This window comes from Salvia hispanica, chromosome 4, assembly GCF_023119035.1.
Source record: "Salvia hispanica cultivar TCC Black 2014 chromosome 4, UniMelb_Shisp_WGS_1.0, whole genome shotgun sequence".
NCBI lineage: Eukaryota > Viridiplantae > Streptophyta > Magnoliopsida > Lamiales > Lamiaceae > Salvia > Salvia hispanica.
Window position 1 is genome coordinate 49,672,965 of NC_062968.1, and position 15,344 is coordinate 49,688,308.

The 15,344-nt window shown below is 35.7% G+C and overlaps 3 protein-coding genes across 6 annotated transcripts; 2 read left to right on the forward strand and 1 right to left on the reverse strand.

Annotated features, from left to right (window-relative positions):
- Window positions 1-17: 17 nt before the first annotated feature.
- On the forward strand, window positions 18-3,948 carry LOC125220000 (BTB/POZ and MATH domain-containing protein 4-like). 2 transcript variants are annotated; one of them, XM_048122106.1, is made up of 4 exons: window positions 18-667; window positions 1,709-2,054; window positions 2,238-2,514; window positions 3,641-3,866. In XM_048122106.1, exons 1-4 carry the CDS (start codon window positions 276-278, stop codon window positions 3,643-3,645), a joined length of 1,020 nt encoding a protein of 339 aa, XP_047978063.1. In that variant the 5' UTR covers window positions 18-275; the 3' UTR covers window positions 3,646-3,866. The 2 variants fall into 2 exon arrangements, with proteins under 2 accessions (XP_047978063.1, XP_047978062.1); XM_048122105.1 differs by having other exon boundaries at window positions 26-667; window positions 3,585-3,948.
- A 229-nt stretch (window positions 3,949-4,177) lies between these two features.
- Window positions 4,178-8,628, reverse strand: LOC125219999 (transcription factor GAMYB-like). Of its 3 annotated transcripts, none has more exons than XM_048122101.1 (5): window positions 8,539-8,628; window positions 8,001-8,098; window positions 6,639-6,995; window positions 4,697-5,606; window positions 4,178-4,592 (listed from the first exon to the last, which is right to left on the reverse strand). In XM_048122101.1, exons 3-5 carry the CDS (start codon window positions 6,984-6,986, stop codon window positions 4,330-4,332), a joined length of 1,521 nt encoding a protein of 506 aa, XP_047978058.1. In that variant the 5' UTR covers window positions 6,987-6,995; window positions 8,001-8,098; window positions 8,539-8,628; the 3' UTR covers window positions 4,178-4,329. The 3 variants fall into 3 exon arrangements, with proteins under 3 accessions (XP_047978058.1, XP_047978056.1, XP_047978057.1); XM_048122099.1 differs by having other exon boundaries at window positions 8,001-8,108; window positions 8,539-8,624; XM_048122100.1 differs by lacking the exon at window positions 8,539-8,628 and adding an exon at window positions 8,201-8,522.
- Window positions 8,629-11,558: 2,930 nt separating this feature from the next.
- LOC125221311 lies at window positions 11,559-12,518 on the forward strand. Its single transcript, XM_048123432.1, has 2 exons — window positions 11,559-11,868; window positions 11,944-12,518. The coding sequence occupies exons 1-2, from the start codon at window positions 11,559-11,561 to the stop codon at window positions 12,516-12,518; spliced, it is 885 nt and encodes a 294-aa protein (XP_047979389.1).
- Window positions 12,519-15,344: the final 2,826 nt, after the last annotated feature.

Here is a 15,344-nt window from a genome sequence, read left to right on the forward strand (position 1 = left end):
GAATTGGCTTACGTCTACTCTTTGAAAACATGAAAAGCGCCTTCTCCGCCACCAAAATACAATACCCAATTATATTCCGGCGGCTGACCAAATTCAATTATCGCCTCCCACCCACCTAGAGAAAATAAAATATCCGAAAAATAAAAAATCCCCAAAACCATTTAATTAAGAAAACCCTAAATCGTCTCCACCCTTCCAATTCATCGCCATTCACACACGCAATGCCATTAGCCTGATCGTTACAGCCGGAAATCAATTGTAATTTCTGCTCCACGATGGCCGAAACGCCGGATAGGACGCCGAACCAGACATCGCCGACGCGTTCCAGCTCGGTCACGGAGACGGTGAACGGGTCGCACCGGTTTGTGATACAGGGCTACTCTCTGGCGAAAGGCATGGGCGTAGGGAAACACATAGCGAGCGAAGAATTCACGGTGGGAGGGTACAAATGGGCGATTTATTTCTATCCCGACGGGAAGAACCCCGAGGATAATTCCACCTACGTGTCGGTGTTCATTGCGCTGGCCAGCGAGGGTACTGATGTACGGGCGCTCTTCGAGCTCACGCTAATGGATCAGAGCGGGAAAGGGAAGCATAAGGTGCATAGCCATTTCGATAGGTCGCTCGAGAGCGGCCCCTATACGCTTAAATACCGCGGTAGCATGTGGTGAGTTTATTGTTGCATCAGGATGTAATAACTTCTTATTCTGATAGCCAGCTTATGTTTTGCTGGCTATGTGATTTTATCTGAATTGATTCTTCAATGCTTTACTGGTTTTTTTAAAACAAACGATTATGTTTGCATTCTATATTTTGGGCGTACTGATTCTATTGGTTGAAGCATAAGCTCCAATGTTGTTAATAAATAGATTACTCCGTTGTACAAATCTTTGTGAATAGACCCTTTTGCTTTACTCCACATGAATTGCATTTTTCCCAGCCTAGTAGCATTCTCAAGAGATTTAGACTTCGTGTATACTACACTACTATTTTGTTATGCTGTGGTTGAAAACTTGAAATTATCCTGATAAATGTTGATACGGAAAAGAGCTTAAATTTTTTACTCACACATGTTTTGGCTAATAATGACTGTTTGGTTACATTCTTTTATGTAAGACATTTCTCCATATGGTGGAATATATGTCATGGCTATTTAATATTGAAATTACATGAATAAAGTAAAAACTGCCTTGTTGGAATAAGAAAAAGTGGTTCCTGTTGGACTATCAGGTTTTTAAGATCAGCTCCACATTTGTTAACATGTTTAATTAGTTTGTCCAGTATGGTTTAGCACCTAGAAATATACATCAAACGATGTTATGGAAATTCTTATTGTACATTTCATTGCTTTGTGACAATTAAGGTTCTTTCTGTCTTTGGATTTAATGATAATTAGTTGGTAGTACCGTTAACTTGGAATTTCTTGCTGTCTTTGGGACAATTAAGGTTCTTCCTGTATTACTCCTAGTACTTTAAAGCTGCTAGAGATTCTACCTTAAATAGCTGGGAAGAAAAATTAATCTGGAGGATGACTCAGAAGTCTAAGTCTAAGCTAATGCCCAGGTTTTTATCTAGGACTTTGAGGTTTTGTGACAGGAACATAAGTTTGAACTTTCTTTATTATCATGTGAATACGCCTAATGCATTTCATGAACCTTGTCTTCCTTTCTAAATTGATGTTTTTAACTTCTTCTGTGCCTTAATGCAGGGGATACAAGCGTTTTTTCAGGAGAGCTATGCTTGAAACGTCAGATTATTATCGAGATGATTGCTTGAAAATCAACTGTACTGTTGGAGTTGTTGTTTCTGCTATTGATTGTTCTAGGTTACACTCTATTCAGGTTCCAGATTCTGACATTGGGTCAGACATAGGCATGCTTTTAGAAAACATGGAAGGTTCTGATATCACATTCAATGTATCTGGGGAGAAATTTCATGCCCACAAGTTGGTATTAGCTGCCCGTTCCCCCAAATTTCGGTCTGAACTCCTTGAAGGAGTAGATACTGAAGTGGAAGAGGTTATGGTACCACACATGGAACCTAAAGTTTTTAAGGTGAGTGGATGGTTTTGATCTGCTCTTTCTGGCTCTACCAGAGTAACCATCTTACCTAATAGTTAGCTTATGGTAATTTGCTATTTCTGCACTTATATTGTTGAGGTTGATGAAATAACTTGTCTGTTCATTTCCATGATGGGGAAAGTTGAATACATGATAATATTCTTTGATTCACGACAGGCTCTGCTGCACTTTATCTACAGAGATGCATTGGATGAAAATGAGCTGATAGCATCTAGCTCTTGCTCTACTTCAGTGGTAGCTGACACCTTAACCGGAAAATTGCTGGCTGTAGCTGATCATTATGACTTAGAAAGACTCAAAAGGATATGTGAATCTCATCTTTGCAAGGATATATCTGTAAATTCAGTTGCACAAGTACTTTCTTTGGCAGATCGTTACAATGCTGCAGAATTGAAAGATGTTTGCCTAAAATTTGCCGCTGAGAACCTGGCAGGTATATAACTTGAGGGTTTCTTTCTTTACCCCTTGAATAATTTGGAATCTTGTTATTTCTGATAAAAGAGGAGATTCTCATTGCTTTCACTGGCTCCGTTCCTTATTAAATTTGTGCTATTAATTTGGCATTTCTAGGCTAATATCTTTTTTTACTAACACTTAAGGTTGAGAATGAGATGGAAACATCATCTCAGTGCAGATATATTGAAGTTCTATATCATGGTGCCAATAGATTTTAGATGATAATGTGTATTTCTCAGCTAGATTTGAATACGTATGTTTGTTCTTCTTAGTAGCATCCTAACTTGGAGGAAACACGATTCCCCTTAGGTGTTGGCCTTAAGAGATTTGTCTAAATTTAGCCAATGCCCGAGCTCTTTGGTTTTGTTTGGGGCATTACCCGATGTATTTATTTATTTATAAAAACGAGATCATTTCATGCTTAAATCACCTACTTCTGCTTTCTACTTTCTTCCCTTATCTACTTAACATTTGTTAGTCTGTGTTAGTTTCATTAATTCAATGAAACTATTTGATGTGAGATACTCCCTCCGTCTGCCATTAGGAGTCCCGATCACTTTTGCGCACTCGTTTTATAAAAATGATAATAAATAGTTAAAGTAGAGCAATAGTAAAGTAAGAGAGAGAATAATGTTAAGAAGACTCTTTTCAATATTATTCTTTCTCTTATTTTACCATTTCTCCACTTTAACTATATTTTATCATTTTTACAAAACGAGTGTGCAAAAGTGACCGGGACTCCTAATGGCGGACGGAGGGAGTAATAGTTAAAATTAGTTTTATTGATGAGATAAGTTAAGTTGTACGCACTATTATTTTTAAAATGGGAAAAATAGTTACTTGACTTGCGTTGTGGACAATATATTGTCTTCTTCTCCATGCTCTTTGAGTTTGTACCTTATTTCTAGTAACACTTTGGGGAAAGCGATGATGTGTGATCTAGTTCTGAGGCGACTCAACCAGCTACGATTGTAACCACCATGTATTTTAGTTTTGTATATTGATTCACTGCAACATACAATCTACCATGAATGACTCTTTTTGCAGCTGTCATGCGTTCGGATGGTTTTGAACATCTTAAAGAAAATTGCCCATCTCTACAGTCTGAGCTTTTGAAGACGGTAGCTGGTTGTGATGAAGACTGCAGCAATGGTGGTGGCAAGTCTGGGAGTGTGTGGGCTCAGCTCTCCGACGGTGGTGACAACAGTGGCCGGAGGGTTAGGCAACGAACTTAATTTTGGAAGTAGGAAATGTGTAGATACGGGGTGAGCAATATTTCTGTAACTGTAATTAGCAAGAAATGTGTGTCGTATTTCATTCAGAAAATTATAGTAACAGAGCAGCTGCTACATTTGCTGTATGTCTCGTGAAGTTTGTCTAGAATAATGTACTGTAGCTGATTGTGCTTTTATACGAAATTTCGAAATCAATGTTACGAAGAACGCTAATAGCAGTATTTTCCGGCAAATATGAATGGAAAGTGCCTGAAATCAAGTGACAGAATGCATGCTTTAATCAAATGGCAAGAACGTAGAGAAACAACAAATATCAAGGTCGATATTTGTCAAAATATTCTCGTACAGAGTAATGAAATGAAACACATACAAATGTGCAAAGTTACATTGTTTGCCAGCTAGACATCAATGGCCAAGCATCATAGAATTGTTCTTGAAAAATAAGCCATTTCTGCCCCCAATATTAAGGCCAGAAAGTTGTTCCACAGAAATAGAAAATAGAAGACATATCCAGAGGCTATTGAAAATTTGAGTTTTCTCGAATGCAAACCAGTGGACTAGATGTTAGGCACAATGTTCCAAGTACCGAAATCATGATCAATGTAGCCTGGAGTAGATGAAGTTTCCACTGCATCGACTGCTTTGCTTTCTCTGCTCAAATCGCCACCAAGAAATATTGCTGCATCTTTTAGCTTGTGTTCCACTGCGCCCAAGCAGTTTGAGGCAACTGAGAAATCCCGTCTGGAAAAAATCATCTGGTTTCTTGTCTCAACATTATTAGCATATGGCATTCGAGCCCCGTTCATTGCTTCTTCGTTAACTAAAAATACATCACAGTAATGCTAGATAGCATTAGGAAAAAATACGGATGATTAAATTCAGCGGTACTAAGAGCGATGAAGGTTGTGTAGAAGGAACTTGTACCTGGAAAACCCATGGAAAAGGGCTCATCGAACGAGTTTTCACTGAACACCGATGAGGAAGAATGACCTAAAGAAGAGTTTTGTTCTTCATATGCTTCCCATTCCAACTCGTGGAGAGTATATTCTGAGTCATCCATAATAGTGGAATCATGTGGAGTGTGCAGAGCACTGTTGCTCTTGGAGTTTCTTATAGCGTCTGATTCATTGATTACTGCTTCTAATAGACCGCTATTCTGCTCATTTGGAGGCGTTTGGTGTAAGGTATCAACGGAAGGCAAAGGAGAAGAGGGTGAGGGTGAGGCCCAAGTACCCATCTGAGTTTGGAGTGAAGGGAGCTCCTGCTTCATTGCCCGAGAAGGCTCTGAAGAAGAGTGGCCATTTGAGACGGCATGGCTGCCGTTAGGTAAACTCGAAGCTCTTGCATGGTAAGTTACAGGATTATGATCATATGCAGAGAACACCGAAGATTTACCAATTTGTGTAGAATTATCAATATGGTACTGATTCCCACCAGGGAAAACATTACAGGTAGGAGCATTTAAGCCATTGAACACTGGTTCGGACCATCGAAAACGCTTGGATGGATGAACTGCTGGGAGCAAGGACTTGTTATCGTATGGAGAGTTTGGACCCTGAGTAAGCAGGCTACTTGCGGAAATATCAAGCCAGTTATTAGCAGGAAAATCAAGAAGGCCCTGTGCGTCAAAATTCTTAAATTCCACTCGTGGAATGTGAATTGACTTGAGTTCTGGATGATGCAGATTACCAGATGATAAATTACTCGTATCGTCACTTTGCAGGTTATCGTTCAACGACTTCACACAGATATCAGGTGGTAGGCCAGCACGTTGTCTTCTTTTGATTCTGGTGTTCCAGTAATTCTTAATCTCATTGTCTGTGCGGCCAGGCAACTGCCAGTAGAGATGAAAAGGATGAGAAGATGAGCAATATACTGAATATCACCTTTCTAAGCATGAAAAGTATTTCATCATGTAACCATTAAGTCTTTCCAAGGACCAAGTATGGAGCAAAATATTTTCATCAGAGTTAAAACAGATATGGGAAAGATGCAACTATTTATTGTATCTTTTGGGATGAAAGATCATAGCTAAACTCTAATATATCTTGTTACTAAGGGATCGATACCAGCAATATCACACATAACACATGTGCTTACAAAGCTATAACTCAAAATAAATAATGAATAAATGGTACACATCAACCTTAAAGGCGGAAGATGGTCCCCATTACAGCCCCACAAACTTCAAACCTGTGCATGTAGTAAATTATCTCTATCTATCACATATACAATGCACATCTTTATTCCATTCCTTTATATTTGAAAGTGGGTGATGGTCCACATATTTCTTAACTACAATGATGCCATACAACAAACAAATACCATGCAATGCCATTTTAAACTTAGTGAGGCAGTAGACTGTAAATGATTTTAGAATATGGTGAATAGGGTAAGATACTAGGAGCTGCCTAAATTCCATTGCAAGCTGCCTAAATTCTATTGCACTTTGGCATCAAATGAGGTTGCGTGCATGGGAACCAGTGTTAGAAAATAACCATACGAACTTTACAGGGAAATCTTTTAACTGTATCAATTGATAATGGCTATTATTTCAATCTTGATTAAAAACCATGGAGATGCAGCTGTAGATGATGCATCAGGATGAGAAATGAACTGCCCAAAAGGCACACTTCGGCATTATTGGTGGTGGCATCCATGGTTCCATGCTTAATTATCACACTATGATATGACTATTCCTACAATCATAATTAAATTACCATGCAGATGCAGCTGTAGAAGGCACATGCTTATTTGCAGTGAAATGATGGCATGAGAAATGTCATCCTAAATGCAGAAACAGATAGAACATATGCCAAGATATTTTTGACCAGTCATGAAAATAAATTGAAGCATTGGGACACACCTCAGTAGCCATTCGAGCCCATTTGTTTCCCATATTGGCATGGAGTTTAATTATGAGACTCTCCTCCTCGGCTGTAAATGAACCTTTCTTAAGATCTGGTCTGAGGTGATTCGCCCACCTCAAACGACAACTCTTTCCACAGCGGGCAAGACCTGAGTGTTTCTGAACTGCATTCCAGTTTCCCTCTCCATGTTTTGTAACATATTCAATTAAGATTGCATCTTCTGCAGTAGTCCAAGGACCTTTTTTAAGTGGGCCATTCCCACCGACATTCCCTTCAATACCATCGTCAACAGGCGGGGGATCTGTGCCACTGTTGGAATTCCTCTCGTCACTTTCACACGACATTGTCGTCTCCTAATTTTCAAAATAACAAGAATCAAAAGTTATAGAGCGAGGCAGCATGTGGGACATGATGCATGGTTTTCTAAAAAATAATTCTAAACTTTGTGCAACCCAAAATGTGCAATCTCATTCTCTCACACAAAACTAGTTACCTAACAACCCAACACACCATGGATTTTTTGAGAGAGAGGAAATATAGATCACCGAAAAGTTCTATACCCATATAAACTATGAAGCAACCACACATTATTAGAGATAATAGACATAACACACGCTGCATTCACAATTGGACAAGTCGCGTCGTGTCAATAGGGTCGATTCTCCAATGCAAAAAATGGTGTCTTTGAGAGGCTAATCATGTTCTAAAATTCTACAAAATAATTACTCCTCTGTCTCAAGGTAAGTGATGTGTTCCTTACTGGGACGTCCCTTGCTAAGTGACATATTTCATTTTTTTCTGGTAAATATTAACCACTTTTCTCTACCCAACTTTATTATCTCTTCATTTAACTCACTAAACACAACTTTCTTGATTCTCGTCTCATTGAAATGCATCACGTAAGTCAGGTTAGAGGGAGTAAAATTTGAAATTTTGTAGCACATCATCATAAACCAAGGAAACGACCACACCAAATGTTCACACATTTTAAGAGTCGACTGTCCGACATATCCCTATAACTCAAACTCACAAAACGGAAAGAAAATCAGATTCCGGTTACTTATAATCCTCACTAACAAATAGGCTGATGAATGATTTTCCACGAATGCTAAGTCAAAAGCATTACAATTTCACTATCTTTACTTCTGCGTACAAAAAATATTGTCATAAAATTAAGCAAGCACAAGAAAGGAAAAATATTAAAACTTTCCAAATAACGAGAGAAGCTATTGAATTCTATATATCTAACATTATAATATAATTCCAAATTAACAAAATATCTCTAACAATTATACATAAAATTAGCATAAACAATAACTTTATACAAAGAATATTACTATAATATTCATATTCTCTACCTGGATCCAGCGACCTCTGCAAATTAAATCTTTCCAGATGAAAATCCAGTGTCTTATATCGTAGAATCCAAGACTCGATTTTTTTTCATTTGTGTTTCCTGGGAAAGGCTTTTTTAATATTAGAATATAGAAAATAAACGAAAACAATGCCGCAAACTCAAATCTACGCCAAATTCCGACGAATAAAATAAAAAAAATACCAGCTGAAATCTTTGTTGAAGGTCAGACAAAATCAGAATCGTTACAATGGGAGAATTGAAATTAACAATATTTAAGAATCCCCAGAACCCTAGTCAAGAATTGATTAAAACAAACACCAGATCCACTTGTTCATTAAAATAGATGGAGAGAGAGAAAATGTGTGCGAGAAAAATCAAAGAGAGAGGAATAAAGCTGATACGATGTGAAAATTTGAAAATATAAATATAATTCAAAAAAATAAAAATAAAAATAAAAATATATACTCCGTATCAGAGAGAGACGAGAGAATATAATTATCTAAGCTAAAATGGAGAAAGAGATTTGAGGGGTGAAAAACCTCAATTGAGATTGATTGCAGCTGCATGCAAAGAAACTCATAAACACACATCTCCAATTCTGGCCATTCATTTATTCGTAGTGACTTGCATGTATGATTTGTTTTTATTATGTGTTGATTGATTGAACTCTAGCCTTGAATGCTCGACACTTTATATCTCATGGTGAGTGTGTGTGCTGTGTGAGAGAGACGAAGGAGAGAGCTAATCAAAGGCAATAATCTGAAATCCTGAAATACTGCCATTTTAATTTTGACTATGTATCACCTTTATCCATTTTCTTTTATTTAAACTTATTTTATACTATAAAATAATTTTATAAATTCATAAAAATATTATTATATGAAATCTGAAATCATAAATATATAAAATAAAAAATAATTATTAAAAAATATATAATCAAACAAAAGAAAAAATTAATAAGAAACAATATTATTATTTCAAGTTCTGGAATCACAAATTTATACAATAGCAATTTATTGTACCAATAAAAACTTATATAACCAAATAAGTTTATAAACTAAAATTTGCACACAATTCACATATCATTTAAATCACTTTTAGATCTATACTACAAAAGATCAATCACAAACACATATCAATAAAAGTAATGTATAAGAAGATAGCCAAATCGAATAATCGATCAAAATCATCAACAAAAATACAGCAAAATAGCATGGAATTTACAATCGATATCAATATGCATGCATTTAGCCGGAAGAAAAAAAAATCTGGTTGCATACCCTAATAGTATCCCCCGCATCGCCTACTTCCCGTGTAGCTGCCAAATATTCAAAATATCGATTCCAATGCCCATTACTATATTTCCCACAATGTCTCAAACCTATTGTTTAGTACTTATTGAATTTACCTTTATTTACGTCCACAATAATAAATATAGTATAAATGTATATATATTTATTCTAGCACTGTTGTATAAATGATATCGAAATATGATATACTACTATAGTACTACACAGAAAAATAGAGACTTTTATAATATAAATTGCTATATGTTAGTTACCGTGTATGGTTAGGGACCTTAGAGCATCCACAATAGCGGGCAGAGGACGAACTAATATCGTTTTTTTTTATTGCACATTGTGTGAAGATATTGTAGATCTTGCAGAGCCAACTTGATCGCATTAGCCTGCAAAAATGAAGGAAACATCGTTGTGAACCCGAATCAACCATGCCACGATTGAATCATGGAAATGCAAAGGGAGAAACCAAAAATTCTTATGAAACCGCAATACCTGCTCATCAGTAATTCTACGCAGAGGCGAACCACCTCCAATGGCAGCATACCCTTCCTTGCTCTTGGGAGCTCTCAGCGTTGAAATCAGCTATGCTAAGGGACGGTGAAGGAACCCGGGCAACCTTGGAAAACGAATGATGTCCTGTAAGATGGCATAAAAAATAAAAAAATATATATAAACCATCAAATAATAAAACCAAATAATCACATTAATTTATATTACGGTTTTTTTTGGAAATCACTGTCCTCTTAAATGTTTGAATTGTATAGGACCTATTAAATCTAAATCATAGTTACTAAACGTCCATGAAGTTAATAAGTTAGTGGGTAAGTGGTGATGAATGTCATTAGTGGGTAGTTAATCATGAAAAAATGAAGAGTCATAATATTAATATTTCATTTAGGTTTAAATTTAATAATATGGAGTAGTAAGTATATTAGAAAAATCTTTTTATATTATCAATGGCATTCATGTAATTATTCCTTTTTGGAAATCATTATCCTCTTAAATGTTTGAATTGTGTTGGACCTATTAAATCTAAATCATGAAGTTAACAAGTTAGTGGGTAAGTGGTAATGAATGTCATTAGTGGGTAGTTAATCATGAAAAAAAAATGAAAAGTCATAGTATTAATATTTCATTTAGGTTTAAATTTAATAATATGGAGTAGGAAGTATATTAGAAAAATCTTTTTATATTATCAATGGCGTTTATGTAATTATTCCCAAAACTCCCTTTTATATATTTATAGATATGAGGGAGAAAGTGAGAGTTGGGATTAGATGGACCGCGGTGCACTGCGATAATATATTCACTCTATGCTAGAAGTAGAGTCATTTTGCCATTTTATTCTGCTCACTCATTTTACTCTCTTTTATTTTATTCTTTTTTTATTTCTTAATTTCTCTTTTCCTATTTTATTTTTTCTTTACGTAACTCATTTAACCCAATTTTTTAAAATTTTCATACCGAAAAGAAATATTTCCACTATTATGGAATACAATGAGTACTTTGTAAGATTACGCAGTAATTACGTTTATTACTATTACTATGAAGCCATATATTCCTTCTAATGAGATAAAAGACAAAATCCAAAGTTAACTTCAGGGAGACACTATCCTTACTTCAACAAGCCAATAGAGCATCCGCAACGGCGGATGTCTTGGCGAACGTTGGACCGGCGTACCCAACGTCCGCGCGGGATGTCCGCCATTAGGCAATCGACCGACGGATGCGGACGTGCGTTGAGGACACCGGAGTTCTTCGGATTTCCGATGACATCCGTCGGGACGTCCGCCACTGCGAGTTCCCGGCGGATGTCCCGACTTTTTTTTTACTCTATATATACGGCTCGTTGAACTTCATTTCATTCGCACCACTTGTTTTAACGAGACTCTCTCTACGTTTCTTTTACTATATCCAAAATGGCCAGTATTAGTGGTAGTTGTGCGGGTGGTAGTGGTGAGGGTGCTGATGACGTACGCCGGCGAATTAAAGAGCAGTTGCGGGCCATTACATCGAGGGAGATAAATCGCGTGTTACAAGCGGCCTTGCAGCAGCAGCAGCCGGTGGTACCTCGACCCATCCATTGTCGAGCTATAGTCCCCCGGGACCACATCGCTGCACACCGTCGGTTGTATGAGGATTAGTTCGCACCGGAGCAGCGGTTTGGGGAGAAAATGTTTCGGCGACGTTTTAGGATGCGTCGTCCGCTATTTCTGCGTATCGTGGGTGCTTTAGAGCGTCGATACGATTATTTCAGGATGAGGGAGGATGCGGTTAGTAAACCCGACCACACGCCCATACAGAAGTGCACTGCCGCAATCAGACAGCTGGCATACGGAGGTGCGACCGACATGTTCGATGAGTACCTCCACGTCGGTAAGACGACTGCCCGCGTCTGTTTGCAGTATTTTTGTGAGGGTGTTAGGGAGATATTCGGGGAAAGGTATCTTCAGAAGTCTACCCCCGAAGATTGTCAGGCTCTGATGGATATGCACGAGAGTCAGCACGGGTTTCCGGGAAAAAACTGCCCCGCCGCCTGGAAAGGGGTGTACACTACTGGTTTCAAGGGTAAGAATCCCACGATGATCCTTGAAGCGGTAGCTGACTACCAGTTGTGGATTTGACATGCGTACTTTGGAGTAGTCGGGTCGAACATCGACATCAACGTCCTCCAGTCGTCGCTCCTTTTCAACGAGCAGTGCATGAGCGTAGGTCCGGCCGTCAGTTTCGTCGCCAACGGCAACCAGCACAATATGGGCTATTATTTGGCGGATGAGATATACCATATGTGGCCCGTCTTCGTGAAGACGATCAGATGCGCAACAGAAGAAGATAGGATCTATTTTGCGAGTCGTCATGAGGCAGCGCGCAAGGATGTGGAGCGGGCATTTGGTGTGCTCCAGGCTCGATGGGTGGCAGTGAAGGGTCCATCACGGCTGTGGTATATTGACAGCATCGCTGATGTCATGTACGCATGTATTATTATGCACAACATGCTTGTCGAATATGAAGGTCCAACACTGACGGATTGGACCAGTGATGATGTTGATGCTGCCGGTCCAAGCCACGGCGTGGCCACCGCCAATGTACGTATGGGGGTACCCAATGGAGAGGTCGAGTGGGTCCGTGCATTCGCCGACATGGGCCAACGACAAGCCCATATTCGACTCCAGAACGATATAATTGAAGAGCAATGGACGCGGAGGGGTCGTCGTTGATATTTATAATGTAATTTGTTTAGCAGTCCCATTGACTTTTCTGCACTCATTTTGTAAAAATGATAATAAATAATTAAAGTGGAGAAATAATAAAGTAAAAAAGAGAATAATATAGAGAAGAGTCTTATCTACATTATTCTCTTTTTCACTTTATTATTTCTCCACTTTAACTATTTATTATCATTTTTACAAAACGAGTGCAGAAAAGTCAATGGGACTGCTAAAGCGGGACGGAAGTAGTATTTTTTTTGAAATGTACTTTCTTTTAATGAAATTATCATTGCACTTTCTCCGTCCGCATTCGTGTTGAAATTTAAATTTCGTAAATTATTTAATTCCGTAAATTGTTTAATTTGGTAAATTTGTGAACTTTTATTATTGTGGATGTCTGTCGGGATGTCCTTGGGCATGTCCGCCCCTGTGCAGTGGGATGTCCTTTATGATGTGGCAGTGTAGTGGAAGATCTTTATGACGTGGCAGGAGGTGTTTCTGAATGTCCCTCGGAATATCCGCCGAGACATCCACACTATTGTAGATGCTCTAATAAATTACCAAACATGGAATCTTCAGCAAAAAGTAACTCTTTACTTTCCGCAAAACAAACGTTACAAAGGACTGCGTGCAAAAAATATTATCATAAAATTAAGCAAGCACAAGAAAGGAAAAATATTAGATGACAAATCAATAAGCAAATAAACTTTCCAAATTACAATGAGAGAAGCTATTGAACTCTATATATTCATACTACTATGAAGTACTTTTTCAAAACTCTAAAGAAGGATTAATTAATTTAGTTCTCACTACTATTTTAGTTTAAACGTGCTCTCACTTTTACTTAGCTCCCACTACTAATTTAGTTTAAATATGATGATTATTTCAAGTATGTATTTTTATTTAAATATGATGATTATTTCAAGTATGTATTTTTAGTGAAATTTTAATTTGGTAATATCTGAACAGAACTATTTCAAAAAATTAGTGGTTTTAGATTTAAAGTTTTTGAAAGATGTATTTTGATTTATGAACGACTTCTTATAGCATGTTTGTTGCCTAACATTTTGTCTAGAAAAGTAATCTGACTTTTTAATTTTAAAATTCAGTGTTTAATCGGACTCCTATAAACAAAGAAAGTAGTCTCTTATGGCATGTTTGTTGCTTAAGATTTTATCTAGAAGAGTAATCTGACTCTTTAATTTTAAAATTCAGTGTTTAATCGGATTCCAATAAACAAAGAAAGTAGTACAATTTTCCAAAATTCTAATTCCTAACTTTTCTTATATATTAAATAGTACTAGTATATAATTTTATAATAATATTACTATTATTAATTGATTAATTTTTTTAATATAATTAAAAATTATGAATCATATTTAATTTCAATATAGTAAATAACTATGATTATATTGCTATTATTAATTTATTAAAAAGTATAATATAATTATTTATATTATGAATCGTATAATATAAATATAATACTTATATATATTTTATTTTATTTTAAATTAATAATTAATTGATAAAGTCTTAATAAAATTCAATATGATATCATTAAACGACTACAATAATAAATTAAGAAAATCTTAATCTTATTATTTAAATTATCCATTGTAATGATAAATATAATAATATAAGTACTAACATTATATTTTTAATTGATAATTGGTTACGAAAATCAGAATATAATATTGAAATTATTATTATTATTATTATTATTATTATTATTATTGTTATTTATTAATTAAAAAAATTAGTTATATTTTTAGGTTAGAATTTAAATTAAATATAAAATTTATGTATTTTTCTAAGCACAGGAAAGTAGAATTGTTATGACACATATTTCAAAATTCATTCTCCTAAAAATCATTTGACATGTCAAATAAACATGGTCTTGATATATATCTTATAGTAATATTTTATAATTTTAAAATCTGGTAGTAATATTTAATTTCTTTTTTTATCGCCCACGTGATTATATCCAATCCTAACTATCCAAATAATATAAAAATAGTTTTGAACTATAAATTCAAGTTAAATATTATAAAAATAGACATTGATTTAATACAATTTTAATTAAAACAATATTTTTAAACTTACGCACGTATTTATTGTTGGTGAACTCTATACTATAAAACACTAGGCCTGACTATGAAAACATGATCGATATGAGATACTTATTCTATAATACTCTACCTCAAGTTGAAGTATATATATTGATCATGTCCATCTCGGTACAAAGTTATAGAAACGCTTTGTGGCCAATGATTTTGCAAAGATATCAGTAACACATAAGTAAATGAGTAATAATAATCGTCTGATTCTAAACACATTCTCGGAAATAACAATCAACTTCAATATTCTTTGTCAATTAATAAAAAACCTAATTATGAGAATTGTAGAGAGCGGTTTGATTATAACCATGTACAAATAAAAAGTTCATTGAGTGAACCCCAATGTCCAAACATATTGTAAAAAGACTACAATATATAATTACTACTATGTGTGTGATCTATCAATGCTAATAAAATTTATCATGGACTATTGAAATACAAATTCTATTTTCTACAAACTGTTTTTATAGTTTACTCATTTAAATAAGTACGTAAAAGATTGAATATCAATTTACAACTAAATATTTGGATGCCGTTATTAAATCATGCAAATATTTGGATATTTTCGTTAAATTATTAAAATATTTGGCTATAATTCTATTCCATACGAGCATCCACCCTCGTGCGATGCATACTCAATTAATATTTCGAAACTACATAATACTATTACTATATGATCATTACAAGAATTTGAAATACAATAGATGTATGTACGCAC